General features: G+C 60.7%; 5 protein-coding genes across 5 annotated transcripts in view; 1 reads left to right on the top strand and 4 right to left on the bottom strand.

Moving 5' to 3' along the window:
• Window positions 1-3,144: 3,144 nt before the first annotated feature.
• On the top strand, window positions 3,145-4,153 carry CHLRE_06g278299v5 (uncharacterized protein). The gene has a single exon (XM_043063217.1). The coding sequence runs from the start codon at window positions 3,178-3,180 to the stop codon at window positions 3,835-3,837; it is 660 nt and encodes a 219-aa protein (XP_042923920.1). The 5' UTR covers window positions 3,145-3,177; the 3' UTR covers window positions 3,838-4,153.
• Window positions 4,154-8,944: 4,791 nt separating this feature from the next.
• CHLRE_06g278298v5 (uncharacterized protein) lies at window positions 8,945-12,046 on the bottom strand. Its single transcript, XM_043063216.1, has 3 exons — window positions 11,950-12,046; window positions 11,488-11,637; window positions 8,945-11,153 (listed from the first exon to the last, which is right to left on the bottom strand). Exons 1-3 carry the CDS (start codon window positions 12,003-12,005, stop codon window positions 11,147-11,149), a joined length of 213 nt encoding a protein of 70 aa, XP_042923919.1. The 5' UTR covers window positions 12,006-12,046; the 3' UTR covers window positions 8,945-11,146.
• A 68-nt stretch (window positions 12,047-12,114) lies between these two features.
• On the bottom strand, window positions 12,115-17,256 carry CHLRE_06g278297v5 (uncharacterized protein). The gene is made up of 6 exons (XM_043063215.1): window positions 16,888-17,256; window positions 16,576-16,668; window positions 16,077-16,266; window positions 15,626-15,696; window positions 15,267-15,306; window positions 12,115-15,070 (listed from the first exon to the last, which is right to left on the bottom strand). The coding sequence occupies exons 3-6, from the start codon at window positions 16,201-16,203 to the stop codon at window positions 15,003-15,005; spliced, it is 306 nt and encodes a 101-aa protein (XP_042923918.1). The 5' UTR covers window positions 16,204-16,266; window positions 16,576-16,668; window positions 16,888-17,256; the 3' UTR covers window positions 12,115-15,002.
• A 48-nt stretch (window positions 17,257-17,304) lies between these two features.
• Window positions 17,305-22,196, bottom strand: CHLRE_06g278296v5 (uncharacterized protein). Its single transcript, XM_043063214.1, has 7 exons — window positions 21,914-22,196; window positions 21,245-21,855; window positions 20,915-21,183; window positions 20,534-20,698; window positions 19,917-20,397; window positions 18,730-19,223; window positions 17,305-18,575 (listed from the first exon to the last, which is right to left on the bottom strand). Exons 1-7 carry the CDS (start codon window positions 22,015-22,017, stop codon window positions 18,564-18,566), a joined length of 2,136 nt encoding a protein of 711 aa, XP_042923917.1. The 5' UTR covers window positions 22,018-22,196; the 3' UTR covers window positions 17,305-18,563.
• Window positions 22,197-22,244: 48 nt separating this feature from the next.
• Window positions 22,245-24,233, bottom strand: part of CHLRE_06g278295v5 (uncharacterized protein) — a 6,512-nt gene continuing 4,523 nt past the window's right edge. The window contains exons 7-10 of the mRNA XM_043063213.1: window positions 23,122-23,890; window positions 22,779-23,043; window positions 22,460-22,713; window positions 22,245-22,344 (exon numbers count right to left, since the gene is read on the bottom strand). The gene's annotated coding sequence lies outside the window, so the exon portion shown is untranslated. The remainder of the gene's footprint in view (window positions 22,345-22,459; window positions 22,714-22,778; window positions 23,044-23,121; window positions 23,891-24,233) is intronic.

Here is a 24,233-nt window from a genome sequence, read left to right as displayed (position 1 = left end):
AAACGCCACGCCAGCGCCTGGAACGAACCGCCGCCCAAAAGGAAGCCTAGGGGGCCTGCACAGGTGATGCAAGCGTCAGCCGCAAGTTCAACTTCGGTGACCCACCCTGAACCTCCTCCACTTCACAAAGCGCGCCACCCGCCGACCAGATGGCAACAAAGTGCTCCAGCTTAGCCGCCTTGAGCTGTGCGGTGAGAAGCTGAGTGGGCAGAGCCGACAGGGTTTCAGGGGTTAGCGTGGCGGCAGTGAAACGCAGCTGCATCACCCTGCGCAGCTCGCTGACCACCTCCCGAACCACATGCTCCGACGTCTGCTGAGCAGGCTCGCGGGACCAGTACGCACACCAGACGGCGTACAAGAAGGTGGCCCGCAAAGTGCTCCACAGCAGCGCGCCCGCCCCCCGCGGGCCTGAGGCCCACATACCCATGCGGTCCCCCAGCATGAAGCCCGCGTCCGTCACTGGCGGCGCCGCTGCCTGGGGCGCAACGCAGGCCCACAGCTGCTGCAGCCACGTCCTCGCCTGCGCATAAGCTGGACACTCCAGGAAGATGTGCGTCAGGCTGGCCCACGCCCGCGGGCCAGGTGGCCCGCAGGCGGGGTGAGGACAGTGCGCCCCCAACCCCCCGCACCCCGTGGTCACCCGTGGCCGAATGCCCTTGCCCGCCCTGTACAGCCCGCAAGGCAGGTAAGCATGTTGCAGCCGGTACACCAGCACCTTTGCCCCCCGACTGGCGTGGCTGTCCCACAGCCTCCGCCACGTACCCCGCAGAAGGGACGCATCCGGGGGCGGCACGCGAGGGTCGCCCTCCACCGCCGCCGCTGCTGCCGCCGCCGCCGTGGCAGGCCCAGTGCTAGGTCCCGCCCCTCCCGCCGCCTGCTCCTGCAGCCGCGCGGACCGCCGCGGCCCCTCACCCGACTGCTGGGACGGGGACGCATACGACTGCAGTTCTCTCGCCGGCGTGTTCTGCAGCCCGGCTGCCGCGGAGGTGCGGTGGAGCCAGGGGTCCAGAGCCACCGGGTTATTGTGGAAATGCTGCGCCGCCGTGGTGGTCAGCTGCGCCGCTGCACGCTTCCACTCCGCCTCCCGCTCCGCCAGCCGCGACTGTGCCACCGGCTGGGGCCCCGAATCCCCCGCCTGCTGTGTTGGCGCCGGGCACGGCATGGCTGCGGGGCGGGCCGGAGCCGGAGGTGCGGCCGGGTTGGCCGCGGTGATGGCCCGCCGCACGTCCCGCACCGTGTAGTCCGCTAAGCTGACACCCGCAATCCGGCAGTGCTCCGGGTGCACTACCACCCCAGCCTCCGGCGCCAGGAAGTACGGCGCCCGAGGCCACGCCCCCGCCCGGTCCCCTGGTGATGCTGCATCGTACGCCGCCCGCTCTTCAAAGGTCCACAGGTGCCGCGGCTTGCGATGCTGCAGCACACAGGCAGGCTGCCACGCCCCATCCACCGCCGGGGGCAGCACGCCAGGCCCAGGCTCCAAGAGCCGCCCCGTGTAGTGGACGTAGGACACAGCCCCCGCAGCGTTAGCCACCCACAGCTGGTCCAGGCTAACCCGCCACTGTGGCGGCGCCGCTGGCGGCGGAGTGGCTGGCTGCGGTGGATGCTGTTCCACGCCCGCGCTCCGCACGTGGCCGACCGCGGCCGCCAGCCGGGCAGGCAGCCCCGCTGGCGCCGGCGCGTCGCTGTACACCCACGCCCACGTGGTGGCGGAGTCCGGGCGCACATGGGTAAGCAGCGCCCGGGTGAGCGTCTTCCAGGGTTGCCGGCCTGGCTGGGCAAGGAGGGCGAAAGTCTTAGCTTGCAGGGCAGACAGGAACGCAGGCAGGTCGACGTGGTTGACACCCCCATCCTTGTACGGCAGACAGGCCGTTTCCCGCTTTGGCAGCAGGAGCGGGTTCCCGTGCGACACCAGGCTGGCGTCCTCAGCGTGCATGGAGCGCGCAGCAAAGTGGTCCACCAGGTCGGTGAGTTCCTTCAGCTGCGCAGGCGACGGGTTGAGGAAGCTGAAGTGGTAGGCCAGCTTCGCCGCCAACACCTGCTTCGCAATGTGCACACGGCCAACGAGAGTCAGAGACAGGGCAGCCCACAGACGCGCCACAAACGCCATGCCGCGAGCCCGCCGGGTGTACAAGTCAGCTGCAGCCGCATCAGAGTCCCACGACAGGGGCACACCCAGGTGCGTCACGGCGCCAGTGGTAAACGGCACCCCCGTGTGTGGGCAAGGGCCCGTCAGGTGCGCAAACCTGCCAAGGCCCATGGCCTTGCTCTTGTCCGGATGGACACGGGCGTTGGACGCGCGGCAGAACAGCTGTACTGCCGCCATCAGGACCGGCCCGTCCACCGCCGGGTCGCGCGCCGTGAGGGTCGTGTCGTCAGCGTGGTGGGCAGCCGGTGGCGCCTGCTCGCCACTGGGTAACAGGGGCGTGCGCAGTGCCCCTTGCTCCACCTGCCGCCGCAGAAAGGACGTCAGTGGCTGCATCTGGATGACCCACAGGGGTGGTGAGGCGGTGCTGCCCTGCGGCAAGCCGTTCAGCACTGGGAAGGATGATTCCTCAAAAAAAAAAAAAAAGGCGTCAGAGAGCATCCCGTTCACACACACGCGGGCAGAGCCGTTGGCAGTGAGCAGGCGGATCCAGCGCAGCATGCGCGGCCCAAACCCAAGTCCCTCCGCGGACGCATACAGCCACTGCCGGTGCACCCGGTCATACGCCTTTTCAATGTCCAAGAAGTGCAGCGCACCACCCTGCCGTGGCGTGCCGTCCGCGCCCACGTCCAGGCGCATCCATTCGATCAGGCCTTGGAGGTACAGCGCGTTGTCTCCAATCCAGCGGCCGGTGATGAACGCGGTCTGCAGCTCATCCACAACTGCATCCAGGGCGGGCTGCAGGCGGGCGCTGACGGCCTTGGACACCATCTTGAAGTCGCAGTTGAGCAGCGTGATGGGCCGGTAGGACGCCAGCTCGGCGCGGTCCAGGCTTGCCCTCCCGTTGCCACCCGCTGCTGCGAAGAGGGCTGCTGCTGCAGCGCGGCCCGCAGGGCAGCCGCAGCAGCACGGTTGCTTCCCCCCGCCACCAGAACTGGCAGCAGGGGCGGGGCCCCGCTGAGTGGCCCACTGGCGCCACCAGCTGCCCTCCTTGCCCAGCCCTCCTTGCCCAGCCAGGCCGGCAACCCTGGAAGATGCTCAACCGGGCGCTGCTTACTCATGTGCGCCCGGACTCCGCCACCACGTGGGCGTGGGTGTACAGCGACGCGCCGGCGCCCGCGGGGCTGCCTGCCCGGCTGGCGGCCGCGGTCGGCCACGTGCGGGGCGCGGGCGTGGAACAGCATCCACCGCAGCCAGCCACTCAGCCGCCAGCGGCGCCGCCACAGTGGCGGGTTAGCCTGGACCAGCTGTGGGTGGCTAACGCTGCGGGGGCTGTGTCCTACGTCCACTACACGGGGCGGCTCTTGGAGCCTGGGCCTGGCGTGCTGCCCCCGGCGGTGGATGGGGCGTGGCAGCCTGCCTGTGTGCTGCAGCATCGCAAGCCGCGGCACCTGTGGACCTTTGAAGAGCGGGCGGCATACGATGCAGCATCACCAGGGGACCGGGCGGGGGCGTGGCCTCGGGCGCCGTACTTCCTGGCGCCGGAGGCTGGGGTGGTGGTGCACCCGGAGCACTGCCGGATTGCGGGTGTCAGCTTAGCGGACTACACGGTGCGGGACGTGCGGCGGGCCATCACCGCGGCCAACCCGGCCGCACCTCCGGCTCCGGCCCGCCCCGCAGCCATGCCGTGCCCGGCGCCAACACAGCAGCCCTATGGCACCCAAATGGTGGTAACGATCCAAAAACGGGGGTGACGATCCCCGGACAGGGGGTAACGATTGTTTCGGGCCCGCACGGCCTGGCACGCCCAGGACGCAAGCCAAGTGGTGCTGTGGTCACCTCTTAGCTACTTGTCATGCATACGCACATTGCGGACTGGGCGGAGTGCCTTTCGTCGCCGACAAGTGAACATGCCGACATTCTAGTCTGCAAAGTGTGTATTGTAGTGACAGTTTGTGTTAAAACAGTCTAATATGTGAAGCCTTAAACTTCTGTAGTCTTTGCGCTTGCGAACGAGGAAGTCTGGGGGCTGTAGGCCGACTGTGTGACATTGTGACAGGGACCCTTGGGCGTGGTAACGACCCTAAGCCAGGGGTAACGGGGCCATCGCGAGGGGTAACAGGGTTCCTGCATGGGGTTCTTGCGGGCCTGACTTAACAAGCAGCATAGAGCGGCCCCTGATACTACTACACATATACTGATATAGTACCATACATATACTGATACACTGCACTTCATGCCGGTGCCGCTGCACTTCTGTTCCTGTCCCCCACTTTGCTCTCTCGCGCTTGCTACTTCTCTTTGTAACACAAATTTATGCTAGCTCAAATGTCAGTAGAACAAGAGCTGGCGGCCGACGCTGCTTGGCTGGCTTGGGACGCGAGTCCTCACGCTGCTGACTGCTCGTTGACCGGCTTGGCAACGCTGCTCACACGTCAGCTGCAGCCAGCTATTACGTGAGAGAAACGACTATGCCTCATAATCTATCAGCTGCGCTTCAAATGTCCGACCGAGAAGTCTCGGTCGCCGGCGTCAACAACGCCATTCAACATCGCGTTCTGTCAACATCACCCTCGCCCCGCACGCCATAGTCCGCAGGTTAGTCTGCAGGTTGAATGACGATGGGATGCGTTGAACCTAGTGGTACCTTGCAAGCCAGTGTGCATGGTCATCTTCTTGCGCTGTGTTGGGTTGTCTGGTGGAGCCCCCGCCTAGTGACTGTCTGCTGCCTCCCTTACCAGCGCTCGCTGTAAGGTGTTTTTATGGCTCCCTTGCCACGGTGCCTTGTGTCTCACATACCGGTACCACCCCGCCCCCCTCCGCACGCACACACCCTGCCCCGCGACAGCTTGCTGCCCAACCCCTGTTGTACCCTATGGACCGTACGGTTGGCTGGACTGCCCCTACACCTCCAGCATTGTGCTCATCAACGGTGAGTGTCCGTGACACGTGTGGGCGCACACACATGCACATGTGCACACAGACACGCCTTGTGTGGTAGGCCCCGTGCACTGCCAAGCACTCTGTCCATGGCTGGCCTTGACATGCATTGACACCTACCCGTCTTGTGGCAGACGATTAACTGGGTGTGTCTATGTGTGTGCACGCGTGCATGCAGGCGCTGCCGGTGGAAGCAAAACTACAGGAGCCAGCGTGACACCAGCTGTCTGGCGCTAGAGATGGAGGCGCCAGTGGCATAGTTTGGCATGGTAGCTGTGGTGGCGGCGGGCGTCAAGGTGGTGGGTCAGAAACGTTGTGCCCAGCAGACATGCAAGTGGTTGCTGCCAGTGGCTAGTTGCACGTTCACACGCAGACATGACTTGGCGTATTGTTGCATGTACGTATGGACTTGCGGTAGTGTTGCATAAGTGTTGCATAAGTGTTGCATGAGCATCTGCACTTGTCATGCTATCAAGCCTTGACAGATGGCTAGCATGTGGAGTAGCGGACTACATAGTTCTTACGTTAGTACTGAGGTAGGCCTTCAGCAAAGCACAAGGCTGCCATGTAACGGGCGTCAAAGTGATGGTTACTGGTGTGCCTTGTAGACCGTGACAAGGCTGTTACCATGGCTGGTTAAGATGGTAAGCAGATCGTAGCGAGATCGTAACGATGCCGGAGGGGTAACGATCTACGACCTAGGTAACAGCGATCGTAACGATCGTTTGGGTGCCATAGGGCAGGCGGGGGATTCGGGGCCCCAGCCGGTGGCACAGTCGCGGCTGGCGGAGCGGGAGGCGGAGTGGCAGCGTGCAGCGGCGCAGCTGACCACCACGGCGGCGCAGCATTTCCACAATAACCCGGTGGCTCTGGACCCCTGGCTCCACCGCACCTCCGCGGCAGCCGGGCTGCAGAACACGCCGGCGAGAGAACTGCAGTCGTATGCGTCCCCGTCCCAGCAGTCGGGTGAGGGGCCGCGGCGGTCCGCGCGGCTGCAGGAGCAGGCGGCGGGAGGGGCGGGACCTAGCACTGGGCCTGCCACGGCGGCGGCGGCAGCAGCGGCGGCGGTGGAGGGCGACCCTCGCATGCCGCCCCCGGATGCGTCCCTTCTGCGGGGTACGTGGCGGAGGCTGTGGGACAGCCACGCCAGTCGGGGGGCAAAGGTGCTGGTGTACCGGCTGCAACATGCTTACCTGCCTTGCGGGCTGTACAGGGCGGGCAAGGGCATTCGGCCACGGGTGACCACGGGGTGCGGGGGGTTGGGGGCGCACTGTCCTCACCCCGCCTGCGGGCCACCTGGCCCGCGGGCGTGGGCCAGCCTGACGCACATCTTCCTGGAGTGTCCAGCTTATGCGCAGGCGAGGACGTGGCTGCAGCAGCTGTGGGCCTGCGTTGCGCCCCAGGCAGCGGCGCCGCCAGTGACGGACGCAAGCTTCATGCTGGGGGACCGCATGGGTATGTGGGCCTCAGGCCCGCGGGGGGCGGGCGCGCTGCTGTGGAGCACTTTGCGGGCCACCTTCTTGTACGCCGTCTGGTGTGCGTACTGGTCCCGCGAGCCTGCTAAGCAGACGTCGGAGCATGTGGTTCGGGAGGTTGTCAGCGAGCTGCGCAGGGTGATGCAGCTGCGTTTCACTGCCGCCACGCTAACCCTTGAAACCCTGTCGGCTCTGCCCACTCAGCTTCTCACCGCTCAGCTCAAGGCGGCTAAGCTGGAGCACTTTGTTGCCATCTGGTCGGCGGGTGGCGCGCTTTGTGAAGTGGAGGAGGTTCAGGGTGGGTCACCGAAGTTGAACTTGCGGCTGACGCTTGCATCACCTGTGCAGGCCCCCTAGGTTTCCTTTTGGGCGGCGGTTCTTTCCAGGCGCTGGCGTGGTGTTTATCGACATCAGCTTATCTGGCGCCCATGTGTTTTAGCTCTGGCTGGCGTCGCAGCGCCTGGGCGGCTGTGGGACTTCCTGCACAGCGCGTCTTGCAGCGGACTGGAGCCTGCTTAGTCAGCGCCACATCTGGCCCGTTTAGATTTCTGCTTGTGTCTCCTCTGCCGGTTCTCCTGGGGTGTTGCTTAAGCAACCGACTTGTGGGGGTGGGGTGGGTTTGGGCGGGGCGAGTGCGTAGCGCTGGTGTTTCTTTTTCTGGCGCGCGGTGGTGGTGGTTCTTGCGGTTAGGCTGTGGTGTAGGTTGGTGCTTGGGTTAGGTCTGGCGGTGTTTTTGTGCAACCCCTCCCGGGGGGCGGGGGGGCCAGCCTCCTGCTCTGTCTGCCGGGTCGGGGTGGGGTGGGGTGGGATGGATGGGGGTGGTTGGTGGCGGTTTTCGTGGTGTTTGTTTTCTGTTTTTCTTCTCTTTTCTTCTCTTCTTGCCCTGTCAGGGTTCTGGTCTCGGGGACCAGGCTGCTTTCAGGCAGCAGGGGGGCAGCGCGTCTGCCCCTGTTCAACCTTGTAAGGATGATTCCTCAAAAAAAAAAAGCTGCAGCCGCCGTGTCACCCAAACCCGCCGCCTCCTGCATCTGCACGTCCCCTACGTGGTCAACGATGTCCGCTGCGGTCGCCATGGCAGCCGCGGGCCTCACCCCACCCATGGTGTTGCCACCCAGGTCGGCGACCCCGGCTGCAGCCGGAGCAGGGCTGCCTGCCGCAGCTGTCGTGGCTGTCCCAGCCGCCTGGGGGGCGCCACGGACCTCCACCTGCATGGGCTCCTCACCGGGCATCTCAAACTTGGCACAGTGCAGGTGAGAGAGCTGCGGGTCCCAGATGGGGCCCCGCACACAGGCAAAGATGTGGTTGGTGATGCCCTGGCCTGCGGGGGCCTGGGGCTCCCCCTTGGGGCCCACCGATGTGGCGCACTGCTCTGAGACCACATAAGCACACGCCAGGTTAGAGGGGTCCGAGGTGGTGGGATAGCCGCCCGCTTAATAAAATAGGCGAACATAGGAGCTGTGCATGCCGCAGCAGAATATGGACGTTCTATTTAAAGCCCAAACGAGCAAGGGGACCACTGTGTGCAAAGCCTTTTGCCGATCCGTCAGTCCCTCGTGGCTGCACCGTGACGGCAATTGTGTACCCACCAGAACGGCACCTTGCTCGGCGGCTGACACTCAGACTATCACAAACGGTGCTATCGTGGAGGGCAAGAAGCAGGGATCGCGACACATGCCAGCGAAGGCGGGACGCTGGACCAAAGGAATCAGGGGCTGGCTGATGCTGGTGCTGATATTACTAGGCAACTGCGACATTCTCGCCAAGCAGGGCAGGGAGCGGCATTCCGGGGCAAACAATGGACTCGACCTGGGAACCTGCCCGGGCACAGCCTCACAGACGACTCCGGATGATCAAATACACCAAGAACGCAGCAGTGAACTTGAGAAACAAGGGCTCCAACACAAGAAAATTTCCCAAGTTCCCTCGCCCAAGTTGGACAAGAAGTTTCAACCCCAAATTAGCCATTCATGCTCTCAATACTTAACACAACGTGCTAATAATACCACTGAGGAAAGGGGGACCCACAACAAAGATCCAGAAAATACCTCCACTCTGCACCGACAGGACTTAAAAACAAGCACACATACCCCTGGAAAACAATACAGTCGTATAGCTTTAACTGCCATCGGCAGTCAGAGGCTGCCTAGACTCCAACGGCTCGCCATTGCCCGCCATGTCGAGAGTACGCTGCAAGTGGCCCACGAGGGCCTTCGCAGTGTGACACGACTAGCCGGCACCACCGGCTGCAATACTGAGAGTATGTCGCGTCACGTTAAGCTTATAAGGGTGGTATTAAGGGACTCAATGAAGACCGCCAGGAGCGCCTGGATGGACAGCATGCGGTTTACTACTGAGATTGCGCTTGCTTGCGGAGAGAGTCTGATTGGGCCGTACCCAGTGGTTGTGTGTAAGGCTGAGCATGACTGGTACTCACTCTGTGCTCATATCTCGATGATAACCCTAGCACATTGGATGGGAAACGGGCTGGTGCGAGCTGCATACCAAGGGCATTCACTGACGCTGAAGCTATTCCTTGCCACATGCAGCCGACTCTCCACCCCCCTAAAGCAATTCCTAGTATGGGCAGCGGCGTGCACACGACTTACGCTGAATGCTCTCATAATTGGCACAACGGCACTAGCTACTATCACGCTTGCCTTCCTGCTCTTGAAGCACCTACGTGCTGCTGGCAGGAAAACACACACAACGACAGCGGCAACAGAGCTGTACGCCAATGGGGCTGCGCTGACCACTCTACTCATTGGACCGCTCTGCATCAGCCTCGCTATGACTCCACTCTGCTTCCTTATGCTTTTCTACAGTGCAGCCGCCATCCCACTCGGGATCGCCGCACTAACAATTGCAACTGACGGCACTATTCTGGCCCTGGCAATGCTCCTGTACAGCGCACACCTTGCCCGCCAGCACGCACCAGCCATATGGCCGTACAGAAACGCCGTCATAGGCACAGTAGCCATGCTAATCACCTTGTGTGCAATGTACACACACCTCCCGTCTCTCTGCACAGACCACCAGCCGGGCACCGCCCTGCAAGCATGGGTTCCGACTATGGTCACCGGCTCGGCCTCCATGGGTCAGGCCGCCCTGTGGCTCACAAGTGCACCCCACCCCACGGCACACACCCCACTTCCGGATCCCACAAGGTCACCACCCCTACGGGGGGCCTGGGAGACCCGGCCAGCTGTCCGCCAAACAACAGCCCAACCCACCAATCCGACCCGTCCACGGCCACTACATTACCCCCCCGGCCTCTCAAACACAAGCTACCGCCAGACACAGCAACTCGGATTCTGCGGCATCCATGCCATAAATAACATGCTAGGATTCTCCTGGATTGATCCGTTCGATGTGCTGAGACATGCCAACGCAGTAACAGCTGTACTGAACCAAATGCAACATCCAAACCGCGACGGGTGGGCGAACGCCTACACACAAGCAGGCAGGTTTGACATGAGCATCATCAACCACTACCTTTACTATAACGCCACAATCGGGAATGCAAACGCACTTCCCAACAAACGTTTAGTCATGCGCTGCGCCGTGTCACATTTTGACGCACCAGGGGATCCCCCTCATTCCAAAGACTCAGTACTCGCCGCATTACCACGCGAGGCACGCCGCCTTGGCTTCAATGTCCTCATGAATAGCCGGCCCCATGTCTATGCAGTCCGCCTTGAGGCAGGCCAATGGCGCATAGTTGATTCAGAAAATACACCACTCCACAACACTCTCCTCGAAGACGATGGATGGAGTGCTATGGAAGGCCATATTTACTACCTCGGCACTGTCTCCACTGTAGACATGGAGGCCGTGCGCAATACACTCGGCCCTTGCTACAACATCTTTCCACAAGAAGCAAGGCCACTGCCCACAGCAGCACCAACAGACCGCACAAATGCCCCCATTGAAATAGACATCACTCAACCTGAACAAAGGAACACTGCTACAAGCCCAAACAACACAACAAATGCTGCCCAACGCCTCGCCCCAAACATAACCGCCCAAATACAAACCATACGTGCCCTGGCCGCCGCCGCCGCCACCAATGGGACAGCGCTGGCCCGCTGGACAGGGCGCACAAACACGCTCACCGACCTATTCAAACGACAGCAAACCGCACCGACAGCACGGCAAGACACAACTACTGCACAGCCTAGCCCTGACCAAACACAGGCCCGCACACTACATCTTGTCACACACAACGTACGGGGCCTACTCTCACAAGTAACAGCCGCAGGTGCCCCGGGAAACCTGAGCTTCACACTCTGCAATCTTGCTGCCTGGAACGCCGATATTGTGATTTTGACTGAAACTAAGCTTGGCCACCGGCACGACCCACTAAAGCGAGCCTTCATGAATGAAGGGTACCGCTTGTACTGCAGCTCTGTTCCACGTAACACCACGGAAAGAGGCAGCGCCGGCGTCGCCATTGCCGTGTCCACACGGTACAGTAACCTGAATAGCGTTACCCACCACACTCCTCCAGTCACCCTACACGGCTATGTGTCTCACATTCAGATCCGCACACGGGGCAGCACGCCCCTTACAGTCCTTGGTGTATACGCGCCTGAAGACACGGCAATCCGCAAGGCCATCTACCATTACTGCCAGACCACCCTGACACACACTAGCGCCTGTGAACAACACCTGGTTGTGGCGGGAGACTTCAATGCTGTAGCTAACGCTGCAGATCGCACAGGGCCGCTTGACTCTGCTGACCGACTGCACCAACGCTTTCTGGCACAAACTGGTTTATTACCCGCACGAGGCACCATGACCACAGCGGCCGAATGGTCCTATGAACAAACGCAACATGGTGTCTCAACGCACCGCAGCCGCATAGATGACATACTCATGTGCACGACAACGCTCACCGCGTGCCCCAGCCCACACGAGCACATAAGTACAGTCGCGGGCAACTTCGACCATAAACCTGTACACGTAAAACTGCCTGCTGACGCGCTGCACCTATGGGAAGCACCGCAGCCCGCAGCGCCACCAGCAACAACATCTGAAGACAGCCCACGCTGGTCTCGTGTGACGCTTCCAATCACCAAGAAGCAGCTGGCCGCCGCTGCCGCCCACTTGGAGGACATAATGGTCGAGGCCACGGCAGACCTGCACAATGCCAGCAAGGGCGCGGTGCAGGTGATCGACAATGCTCTAAAACAGCACACTAAAAACCCAACCACCTACCCGGCAAATACAATGCACTGGGACTTGGCGCACAACAGAATTGTACAACAAACCGACGTGAACCAGCTAGCTGAGCGGTTAGGCAAGGCTCTCGAAGACGGCCTCACCTGCCTACTTGAAGAGTGCACACTAAAACCGCCACACACTGGGAAACACCATCTTTCCCGGTCAGCTGCCCGACATCTTAAACCACTATGGGACAAGGAGGTGGAACTCAAGCAAACCCTCACTAACCTGACAGCCGGCGGTGCAGCGCCAGACACAACAACGGAAGGAGAGGCTGCCACCATACGAGGTCAGATAAAGGACTGCCAAGCCCAACACCGCCAGTTGGTGGCGGACCGAGCCAAAGCGCAGCATGAAGCTGCTGCCGCTGCCCTCCAGCACACGCTCGCCACCAGGCCTGCACAAGGGCACAAACGCATCTTTCAGAAAGAAGCAACCGAACGTGGCCTCCCCGCGGTCCGCAACCCTGAAACAGGCGAGGTGGTAACCGACCCTCCCAGCATTCTAACCGCCCTGGAAGGCCACTTCCGCAAACTGTCAGCCCCCCCACGAGGGCCCCGCACAGGTGAATATCGCCTGTCGCCTGGCGCAATGCGTGGGTACCCGTTCGAACTACCTAACGCTACGGATGCCTTTACGCTTGAGCGTAACAGGCACCCGGAAGCACACTCCATGCTTTCTAGCATGGCAGACCCCGCCAACTTCGACCACTGTATCGCCCACCTCTCTCGTAACAAAGCCACGGGCCCAGACAGCATTCCGAACGAGCTGCTCCGCATCTTGCCTCACGGCATGAAGCGAGCCCTACACAACACACTGAAGATCATGTACGTCAAGTCCACAATCCCGGAGTCCTGGGCCACTTCGGACACGGTCCTGCTCCCAAAACCTGGGGACGCTCTTGACATCAAGAACAAGAGGCCCATCGCTCTAGCCAACACTTGCTATAAACTGTACACTTCTATGCTCACCCTGGGCATCGGCGAACTGGCAGGCCCACTCCAGCTGTTCAGCGAATCACAGGAGGGCTTCCGGGCCTACTGCAACACGGAACGGCAGATACTAAACCTTGTGCATGTACTGGAGGACGCTGCCCTGTATGGGAAAGACGTATACGCAGTATATGTTGACTACAGCTCTGCGTTTAACACAATCGATCAGGACAGGCTACTCCAGATTATGTTCGATCTGGGCCTGCCTGACGACCTGATACGCGCAGTCCGCAACCTATACGCGCATGCCACCACCCGCATTCGTACTGAACATGGATGCACATCCGCCATCCCAATAGAACGTGGCACGGTGCAAGGTGACACCCTGTCACCTGTACTGTTTATCTTGTTCATGGAACCGCTTGTGCGGTGGCTCCACGCAGGTGGGCGGGGCTACCGCTACGGATGCCTCAGCCCGGAAGACAATGCACGGTACCACTGCAGCGCCGCCGCGTACGCTGACGACTTGGCGGCCCTGACCACAACGCTGGAAGACCTGCAGATCCAATGTGACAAAATCTCGGGCTATGCAGACTGGGCAAGCCTGCGAGTCAATCACACCAAGTGCGCAACTACCGCCATCTGGCACAACAAGTCCCGGTCCACCCCAACCCTTGACGGACCCGCCGGCCAAGCCACGCTGAACGCGATGCACCGTGAACTGACTAACAAGCTACGAATTGGTAACACCACTGTACCGTACTACCCGCCCACAAAACCCTACAAATACCTGGGGGTGCAACTCACCTTCTCACTAGACTGGAAGGCGCAAGTCTCCCACGTCACGGAAACTGTGAAAGAAAAGGGCACGGCCATAGCCACGTCACTGGCCACGCCGGCACAACGCCTACGCATGCTGCAGCAATGCGTCCACACCTCAATCGCCTATGCATTTGCTGCGATGCCATACACGAAACAGGATATCGCAAACTTTGACGCTGCACTGGCCGGATACGCAAAACGGTGCTATGGGCTGCCACGCAGCTTCCCTACCCGTACCACCCTTCTCCCAATCGATGAATATGGCCTAGGACTGGGCTCACTCTTACCCCAGTACGCGCGTGTGGCCAACCGCGCGCTTGTCCTTGCTCTAAACGACACAGGCCGACTGGGCGTGGTTACCCGTGCCCTCCTGCCACGGCAGCATAGCCTGGCGGGTACGAGCCTCGCACACCACCTACCTGCAGACAGAGGGCGCTTCTTCACAACTCTGCAACAGATGACCCTCGCTCGTGAGCATGGTATACAGCTCTTCTACAAGGGCACACCGTATACCACCCCTACCTGGTCAATTGTCGAGGCCCTGGACGCCGCAGCTGCAGCGCGCGCGGCAGCACCCCTCCCTGTCGAACACGTGCTCCCGCTAGCGGAACTCCAGCTCGAATTCAGCCACCTGGTCGACCGCAATACGAGCCGCCATCTGATTAGCACCCGGGAGCTCGAGAAACTCCTGGGGGCAAGCAGGGTCCGCCACAAACACAAAGTTGCGCTCAACAGGCTGAGTCTGGCCCTGGTTGCCACGGCGGGATTGGACGGAGACCAAATGCCACCGGAAAAACACGGGAGCCCGAACCCGCTTCCGCCTACCCAGCGTGTGATCCCACCCCTGGAAGAACTCCAGGCCCTCTCCGCACGGAACGACCCTCGACCCCCGGGCATGGCACCACCCCTCACCGCACTCATGACGGGAGGCCCCGCCCCACAGCCCCTCACCCTAGCCCCAAGCACAACAACCCAAATGGACATTGAAGAAGCCAGCCCACTCTATCACAACCCGCCCTTGCAATACACGCCAACTGCCTTGGGGCAGATGGCCCCAATTCCTGCCCCAGCCGCGGATGCCGCAGCTCCCGTCGCCCAACCCGAAGCCAACCTGCGGACACGGCCACGGAAGACGCCCGTCATGCGCACTCCCACACACCCAACTGCCCACTCCCGCCGCGTCACGAAACACGCTGCCCAAAAGGCCCGCATTGCAGAAAACACGCGCACAACACCCGACGACCTGCTCACCGGTGATAAAGCCGCAATCAGCACGGCTATGCGCCTCACAAATGGAGACGAAAGCCTGGCCGTTGGCACACGTGGGTACGAAACGGCACGTTCAGTGTTCACGGCCCTGGCAAAAGACATGAGCAGGCACAACCACCTCTGCAAGCCCCACTCAAGGGACCCCCCTTCATTCAATAACCGAACCCCGGTTACCCGCACGCAACGGCCCCTGGCCCCCGCAATAACCACTCTGCTCACTGCGAATGCGACCATGCCGTCTACTGGCGCCGTGCAAACCTACCTCCACCAAGGGCAGCCAGCCGCGGCCGCCGCTGAGGACCCAATGGACGTCGACGCCGCAGCACCTGAGCACGACCAAATGGAAGTGGACGATAGTCAGCACGACCTGATGGAAGCGGACGATAGGCAGCAAGCCTCACCACTCAGGCTGTCTCGCCGGCGGGGCAAGCAAACACTTTGGAAACTAGCCCGGGAACGTGTAGTCAAGGACCTGGTCCACCCTCCCACCGATGACTGCACCAACGGAGATGCGCAGCTTACCTACGACCTGGATAATGATGGCCAGGAGCTGGCGGCCATCCTGTACCGCACAAACCAACAAACTGCCACAGATAAGGAAATTGCACGCAAACGCAAAGCGGGCGAGGACACAACCAACACCCGCGAGCCATACTTCGCGGTCCAATGGAAGCCATCTGTCATCCCACCCGGCCTAGTCACCGCCTTCTCACGCATGGGCTACGCCACGGTCACAGACGTGCGCTGCTACAAGCACCCACTGCAGGCTCGCCCACGCACAATGCAGCCCCACCCAGACGGGGCCGGCACGACAGACGCAGACACAGCAACAGCGGCCCAACCCGCCGGCATCCTACCTGCACACGCGCCGCCCACCGCACCTGCGCCCGGGCCACTCGAGACAACACATGCCCCACGTGCGGCCCTCTTTTCATCGAGGTCGACTCGTCTCCTGCGCCAAGTTACGTGGGCAAACAGCAATGAGCGTGAGCGTGACCTTAAGCATGACCTGGAGTGGGAGGAGCTGATCTCAGAATACACCAACCGACTTGCAGCGGGACCTGATGCACCCGCCCGCCCCACACGGCCTCCGAAGGATCGCAACCTGACAATGCGGCAACGCCAGGGCCGGCACGATGACGACCCGGACGATCAAGCAACGCGTGCACGGGTGACCCGCGCAGCAACCATCATCTCTACCGTCCCCAGCGATCCCTACCACGACGTTTCCCCCCCAGGCAGCTACGCCATCACCACCCCCACAGCAGGCCGGGCCCTCCCCCGAGAGGCCCATGTCTATGAACCCAGCGGACGCTGGCTCGGCATGCTCACCTACGCACGCCTTCAAACGCTCTGGGAAAGCTTCAACCGGACCAACAACAACCGGACCAAGGCCTTCGAGGAGGCGGTGGCTGCCCTGCTGCACCGATACCGGCGCGACCCGGGGCAAACTGATCATAAGACGGCACCACAGCACCAGACGTCCCTCCCCTCGGCAACCGTCCGAGCCGTTGTGCGCAGCCTGCGAAACACCGGCAGGGGGAGGGTCAAGGAAATGTTTGCCTCACCCCTGAACCACACGACCGATGCCGATGAATACTGGAGCCGGGAAGCCGCTGATGTGGTGTTCGGCGCCCAACACGATGCCTACAGCACTGCATGGACGGGGCTCCACTATGCACACCCTCCTGCAAACCCTGATGCCTCACGACAGGCCCTCGTATGGGCCCTCGCCAGTGCCGAGACAGTCAACAACTCCCCGGAACCCACACTGACCATTCTAGTCCTCCCAAAGTGCGCAACTTACCCACACACACAGTGGCTAACCCACCCGCTCTGCCGCCGACTCGCCACCTGGACGAACGGAGAACTGGACTCCCCAGGCACAGCTGGGATGGAGCCTGGACTCGGCACTGACGTGCCCCTGCAGAAGCAACGCGGAGCCATACTAGTTGCCGTTGGCAACACAGCTGGGCTAAACGCCTTCACGCAGAGCTGGAAAGGCCTTCGCTCCTCACTGGTAGCCGGCCCCCACGCACCCGCAACCGTCGCTGACACCCACCTCGGGTCCGGCACGTTAAACACGTCGTGTCCCCACATCCCACGTCACACCTCCAAACATGCCAAGTACCTCGCAACTCACCTGAACATTGCCACTATGGTCACGCCTGACGAAGCTCCAGCGACACCGAGGTTGAATCGGACACAATTCCAACGTACACTGCCGCTGGCCCACAACCCCGAGGAAATTGTATGGACCGATGGCTCGGTATCCAAGACAACGACTGAAACCGGTAGAGAACTACAAGTGGCTGGGGCTTGTGCTTGGCATAAAGACCGTGTTGTCTACGTAAACCCAAATGGATTTGGCTGCACTAACACTATTACACGCGCCGAGCTCGCTGCAATTCGTGCAGCCCTGGAAGAATTCGGAGGTGAAACTAGTATGTTCGCGAAGAAAACGCTAACCATTGCCAGTGACTCAGCTGCAAGCTTGTATCTAATTAAACGGGCTATTGACGAACCACGTCGCTTACATCTGAGCAAACATAAGGCACTTTTGAGTTCGATCGCCGATTTGCTCCATGCACGAGCGAAGAGGGACGCACACACCGTTTTCCTCAAAGTCGTTTCTCACACGGGTCTGCACGGTAATGAAGAAGCCGATAAAGGTGCAGCAGACGTAGCTACAAGCACTAAACCGGCTGACGTCTCGGAGCTCGCTGACAATAACCCCCACGCCGCACACTGGTGGCCAGCAACGACCCGGACGCGGGAAGACGGCTCTACCACCGTGCACTACATCTCGGACCTCAATCGAGGCCTCCTGAAAACACTAGACCCTTCCTCCCATGGCGGTCATTCCAAACACACACTCTACACGACCAAGTGGGCGGAGTCCGCCCCACACCTGGACACTAGGGCCAGCACCGCCTACATGACGCACCCTGGCGCTGGGCACAGCCTCCGACGCTTCATCCAGAATGCCAGGCAGGGAGGCCTCATCTGCCCCGCCCGGCTTGCGCTGTTCAAACTACGTGCGAGTGACACATGTGCACTCTGCGCCCCGATTCACCAGCGCGCTGGATCCCCCCCCGAACGGGGCAACGCAGGCCACCTTGCCGGCCACTGTGCGCACCCCCAACTTGTTGGGGCCCGCATCGCCAAACACAATGCCGCCGTCCGTATGATCGCGGAATGCCTGCACCATGGCGCCAACGGTGGCGGGTACATGTTGATGGACGCAAGCAGTGCAGATGCACGCCCCGAATACTGTGCGGGCACCTGCCCCCCCAAATGGATGCTGCGCAACAATATCCCCGAGGCCGACCGAAAAAGGATGAGGCCTGACATCCTGTTCATCCCATCCCTACCATGCTCCGACGTGGGGGCTAGTGGGCCCCGCGGCCTTACAACCGCCGGCCGACGGCAACACAAAGTTTACCTGATAGAAGTTGGTTACACATCGGACCTCCACCACAGCGAAAAGTGTGACCAGAAACAAGCCCAGCACACTCGCCTAGCCGACGCCCTGCGGGATGCAGGCTGGGACGTAGTATATAAAAAGGAGCAGATTGTGACGCTGGGCCACGGCGGCACTGTGTCAAACACCTTGGAACCCCTTCTCCGGTCGCTGGGTGCCACCACCACATCAGCAAAATCCTGCTGCTCGCGCATACACATGCACAGTGTCATCAGCCTGCGCACCACATCCCTTCTCTACTACCGCCTTGAGCGCGAAATGGGGATTGTGAACTCACGCCACGTCGGTCCCACTGGCGGCGCCACGGCTGCTGGCCCCAGCCCTCGCGATCCAGGCTAACTTCCCACCTTTTGACACGGTGGGGTGAGCAAAACTCACTCCTCCTTAAGAAACGCGGCCTCCTTCGTGAACCGCGTACATATTATTATTATTATTATAGCCGCCCGCCTGCAGCACCAAATCGGTGCGACCGCGGAAAGCCCCCCACACAGGGCCCCCTACCATCTTGACCGTGACGGTGTAGGTGCCCGGAATGATGGGCCGGTTGTCCACTGGCACGTGAACCGTGAGGACAGCCTGACCGCGCTGGAGCGGTACCGCCAGCAGCGACTTGCGCATGAGCTCCGCTGTGAAGGCTGCTTTGCTGGCGCTGGTTGCGCACCGGCTGAAGGCCAGCCCCGCAAACGTGCGGGAGGGGCGGCCTGTGCTGTGCAGAGAGTGGCCCTGCAAGAGCTGCGGCTGGTTGCCCTGCCTGCACATGGTGTCCAGCACTGACAAGGCAGCGCTGGTCACTTCCCGGACGCCGGCGGAGGACAGCTGCTCGCCCTCTGGGAGCCCCGTGGTGGCACCCACCAGAAGGACTGGGTAGGTAGGCAGGCTGGGGCCCTGAGGCTGCGTCGTCAGGTCCTGCACGCCGTGCGCCAGGCTATGCGTGGACAGGGCAAGGTGGAGCTGCAGCCCGGGGCTGAAGAATGGGCTGGCAGCGGTGCCCCCACCTGCAGGGGTGCGGTCCGCTGCCAAGTCTGGCAGTGGGCGGTGATGCCCCAACACAGGCCCTCCACACGGCACGGCATGTGCTGCTGCGGCCGCGCCATGTGTGTGTGTGCTGCATGGCTGGTGTTGGCCCCTGGTGTCTTGGCTGCGCTGAGACACCAGGCGGAACCGACCAGGATCACCCAGCAACTGCATAGCTACCCAAGATCAGCACTCACAGGGCATCACAGCAGGGCGGGCGCCAGGCAGCCGGGCGCCAGGCAACAAGGGCACGAAGACGAGCCACACCCCTAAAAAAACAGCCAAGTGCTGCAGGGCTCCCCCGACCGCCACACCCAAAGCACCCTGCTGCACGCGCGGATGCAAATGACCAACCACAAAGGTTGATACGCCGCCTGCTCCAAGCTGGTGAAGTGTGGTCACTCTGGGAAAAGGGGGGGGGGAAATCCCCGGAAAAACAGGGGGTGCTTCCCCGGAAAAATCTTCCCCGTATGCTTTTCGAAGAAAGTCGGAGTTTGTACGGGGAAGTCCTTACGGGGAAGTTCTTACGGGCAAGTGAAGCCCGTTTACGGGTAAGTTCAGCACCCGAACGGGAAAGTCTTGGGAGCTGCTAACACGCTACACAATGGCCAATACTGCTTCATTCTCTCACCAAACCTCTCACTACATCTGCAGGCGTGATGACCGCCGCTCGCCCTGCTTGGTGGCCTTCTGGCGCGCACTCCCCGCTGCCGCCTCCTTCTCCTCCTCCTCCTCCACCACCTCTGCCTCCTCCTCAGAACTAGAACCACTTTCAAACTCCGCCTCCTCCTCGCTATCTGAAACAGAGCTAAAATCTGGCTCCTCCTCAGCCGCTGGCTTCTTACCACGGCCAGTAGCCTTGGCACCGGCCTTCGTGCTGGCCTTGGCACCGGCCTTGGCGCTGGCCTTGGCACCGGCCTTGGTGCTGGCCTTGGCATTTGCCTTGGAACCTCCCCGGCCACGGCCCTCACCCACACCCCGTGTTGCCGCCTTCTTCTGCTTCTTCTTCTCCTTCCGCACACGCACACCTAGGTCATCATCAGGGTTCTCCACCTTTCGTTTCCGTTGCCCTGCGCGCGGGTTGGCATCGACCTCTCCCGTGAGTCCCCAGCGAGCCTCTATGTCTTCAAGGCTGTCCAGCGTGAAGCCAGTCACCTGGGGGTGGAACGAGCAACTTCTGTAAGTGTAGATGTATTGTGGGCTTTGCCGCGGGATCCCTTGCCGCACATATGTGGCACACACAAGTGTGGTAGCAGGCACCGTGCAAACTGCCAACTATGCCAACACTCACCGGTGCTGTCGCTGCCGCCGTTGCCGGTGCCACTGTTGCCGCTGCCGCTCCCAAAGGGGCTGCCGGCGCTGCTGCCACCACAACTGGTGGTGCCGGGGGTGGCCCAGGTAGGTGAGGTGGCTCTGCCACCGGTCCACCGCCACCGGCACCGCCACTTGCGGTCGTCTGAATGGCAGATAAATGCGAATGCACGGTCAGCATAAAAGACGCTTAAGGTTTTGCCCAAACAGGTTTTGCCCAAACATCAACCGCACCTGATGGATTCCGTCATTTGTGTTGGTTGCAGCCCCTCCGTGCCTTGGGTTCACCTCCGCCCCATCCTGAATTTCAATTGCGCAGTTAGGACATGAACGTTTCTACACACCCGGGATGTGTACTTACGTAGGTAGGACTTTCAGCGGATACACTGGTGGTGGGTCGGCCACCAGCTGCGCATGCTACACCTGCCTCATGCTCTCGCTCCTGCAGCTGCTGCTGTTGATGTTGCTGCTGCTGCTGCTGCTGCTGCTGCTGCTGCTGCTGCGGCTGTTGCTGCTGCTGCTGCTGCTGCTGTGGCACCTGCTCATCAGGTGGTGGAGGCTGCGCAGTCGGTAGTGCGAAGCCAAACACACGTGATGCCAGCGCCGTTGGGTGTGCAGCAGTAGGTCCATCTGGCAATGTAAGTAAGAGCGTCATTCCATGCCATCCAGGGGTGTGCAAGCGGGCACTTACCGCCACGGTCGATGTAACTTGTAAGCATGGCTCCGGCGTCCCGGAAAGTTGATGCAGTGCCAAGCCGCAGGAGTAGACCAAGCGGAGGGACTTTGGCACCAGGAGCGAACAGGTTGGGGCCAGTGAAGCGGCTGGAATTGCTGTATTGCATGTACAGCATGGCGCGGCCGTCAGCTGCCTTGCGCCACTTGCGGCCATAGGAGCTGCGCGCCAGCATGTCACACATGAACGAGGTGGGTTCGTTCTCCTTGTCAGGTGCCATCAACAGACGGGACTCCAGGATGTGCTCCAGCTGAGAACTAGGGAACCCTGGCACCCGTGAGGTTATGTGTGGAACCTCCCCACTGCTGCCACCGCCCCCTCCAGTGCTGCTGCTTCCACCACCCCCCTGAGACTTCCCAAAGTGGAACTTGGAGTACGCCTTGTACTGCCTCTCCAGCACAGCCATGTCCATCGTGGAGTCACCTATGCCGGTGATGTTGACTGAGAAGTTGATGGGCTGGCTGCGCTTAGTGGTAGCTAGGACCTCTTGCTTGTCCAGTGACTTGTCCGGATCAGCACTGGCATGCTTAACGGAGACAAACATGTTGTGCTTCAAGTTGGCGCTGCACCTGTGGTTGTATGTGAGTCAGAGTGTTGTAACACATGCATACTCACGAAGTTACTCACTCACGCATCTCCCTCCACAGAGCGGCCTCTGCTGTCGCTGATTTCTTGCCACCTGCTGCGGACTCCAGTCTAGGGTGCGGTGACGAGCCTGGAATCCAGAACATGGTCTTGGTGTTCCCACTGAAGCAGTCAGGATTAGTGGTAAGGCTGTTTTCGCGCCTGATTGCGCAGCAAACACTGCCGTAGAATGACAGGTCAAGCTGCTGCTTGGCGCCAGAGAAAGGCAGCTCAGCACCGAATGGCGTGGTCAATAAACCATAGTGTACGAGCCCTGTAGGTATGAGCGAGAATCGTGCCTTCTGCTATGCATAACATCTAGTGCTTTTGCTGCATACCAGTGAGTAGGTCGGTGTACACGTGTCCACGGGCGTCACCCAGCTCGCCCAGCTGTACATGCGCGCCATTCTTGTCCACTGGCCACACGCGCGAGTCTGTAAGGGGGTGGGTGCACCCATGTGGGATGGGTTGTGAGACACAGTGTAATAAGTGAATGCAAGATACAGCTGCACACATGAATACCACATTTGTGTAAGCACGCTCACTCACATTGGCGAACCAAGTGGTTCCAGCCACTCCTGCAGTGCTCTGTCACAAGCTTCACAGCTGCCGCCACCTGATTGCCTATCAAACTGCCAGTCACCAGTCCCTGCACCAAGGTGGGTAGCTGCACGATCTCCTTCTTCCGCCGCTGAGCAGTGCTGTTGGTCTGGGTTGTGAACGTGGCTGTTGAAGGGTCATGCTGCATAGGTGCAGCTTTGTGACCACCGGCTGCGCCAGGGTCTCCAGTTTCGCATCGACCCCTGCAAGGGTATGGCACATTGTTCAGCAACTCCCAAGTTCCTGCTATCGAGTAGTTTGCGCGCACCCGTCGAGGTTGGAGGCTGCCGTGGTCGCCCCGCCACGAAGCAAGGGATCTGCCGCCTGCACGCTCTTAATGTATTTGACAGACAGTTCCAGGTTTCCCTTGTCAGTCAATACAAGCTCGCCCACGGTGAAAGGCCGCTCTGCGGCAAAGGCTGCGGTGGCCATGTTCACGGCATCCTTGTCGGGGTGGCTCGGCGGGTTGAAGATTGAGAACAGAGCAGCCGCATACGCGGCAACACCCTTAATTCGGACCCGCAACTCCGCTCCTGCAGGCAAGCGCGGGTCGAGTGAGGCCATGGGCACTTTGACAAACGAGCTGCTATTATTCTGAGCAGTAGTCCCACCGCTCCGGTCACCAATGAAGATTACATCCTTTTCATCACCGACTACTAAGCGGATGTCTTCAAGAATCTCCTGAGTGTCCGCACAGCCAACGTTGACCGCAAACTCCACATTGTCAACAACTGTGTTGTCACCGGTTCCTTTCTGTTCTACTAGGAAAAGCGTAATGCATTTGGGCAGAAGGGCACCAGGTACCGCGGCCGCTGTGGCCATGTTTTTAACAGTGTAGCTACTTCCACATGCTCTGACCTCTAAGTAGCGAGCAGGAATTGATTTTGTAAACAAATGTGTTATTAGTGGGGACAAGCAAGCTGTTTGTGGACAAGTAGGAAGTTCGTGATGGGGCACTCACACTCTCGCGAATTTAGAGGCACAGTCCACAGTCCAATTTTGCATTGTGTTACTTCACATACATACAGTGTTTTAGCATAATGCCACCCCCTCCGGGGTATCACCTGCACCACTTCCCGCTGGAATCACGTCGCAAGTCCGTTGCAAGGCTCTCGGGCAAAGTCCATCCCTTCCTCGCAACAGCTGATTACGTCGCTCCTGAAGGCTACAGTGTCATAGGGCTGCTGTTTAACCAGGTCCGTGACAACATGCCCCACGAAGAAATGCCTGACCCTTGGCCATTCTCGGGTGTATTTTGGAGCTTTGACACAGGCATGCCCGGTGGTTCTGACAGCCTTGTGTATGAGTTTGATGACCCTGACTTTGGGTTGGTGCCGACGCAATGGGAGCCGCTAGCACGTGGCATTGCACAGTCCGTCACTGGAAGCGTGCACGGCAAGCCGTGGGCATGCGACCCGCAAAGGCCCATTGTCATCCTTACCTACGTGCACGTGTATGCACTGGAGGGTATGGTACCCCGGGTTCCCATGCCAGACCAGTCGTGGGTGGCCAACAACACAGTTGTGAGCTGGCGGTCCGAGCTGTGCTTTCAGGGCCTATCAGATTCAGAGGAGGAGGAGGAGGAGGAGGAGGAGGAGGAGGAGGAGGAGGAGGAGGAGGAGGAGGAGGAGGAGGAGGAGGAGGAGGAGGAGGAGGAGGAGGAGGAGGAGGAGGAGGAGGAGGAGGAGGAGGAGGAGGAGGAGGAGGAGGAGGAGGAGGAGGA

The sequence above is a fragment of the Chlamydomonas reinhardtii genome, chromosome 6 (genome assembly GCF_000002595.2).
Source record: "Chlamydomonas reinhardtii strain CC-503 cw92 mt+ chromosome 6, whole genome shotgun sequence".
NCBI lineage: Eukaryota > Viridiplantae > Chlorophyta > Chlorophyceae > Chlamydomonadales > Chlamydomonadaceae > Chlamydomonas > Chlamydomonas reinhardtii.
Note: the sequence above shows the minus strand (reverse complement) of the source record. Positions and strands in the feature narration are given on the sequence as shown.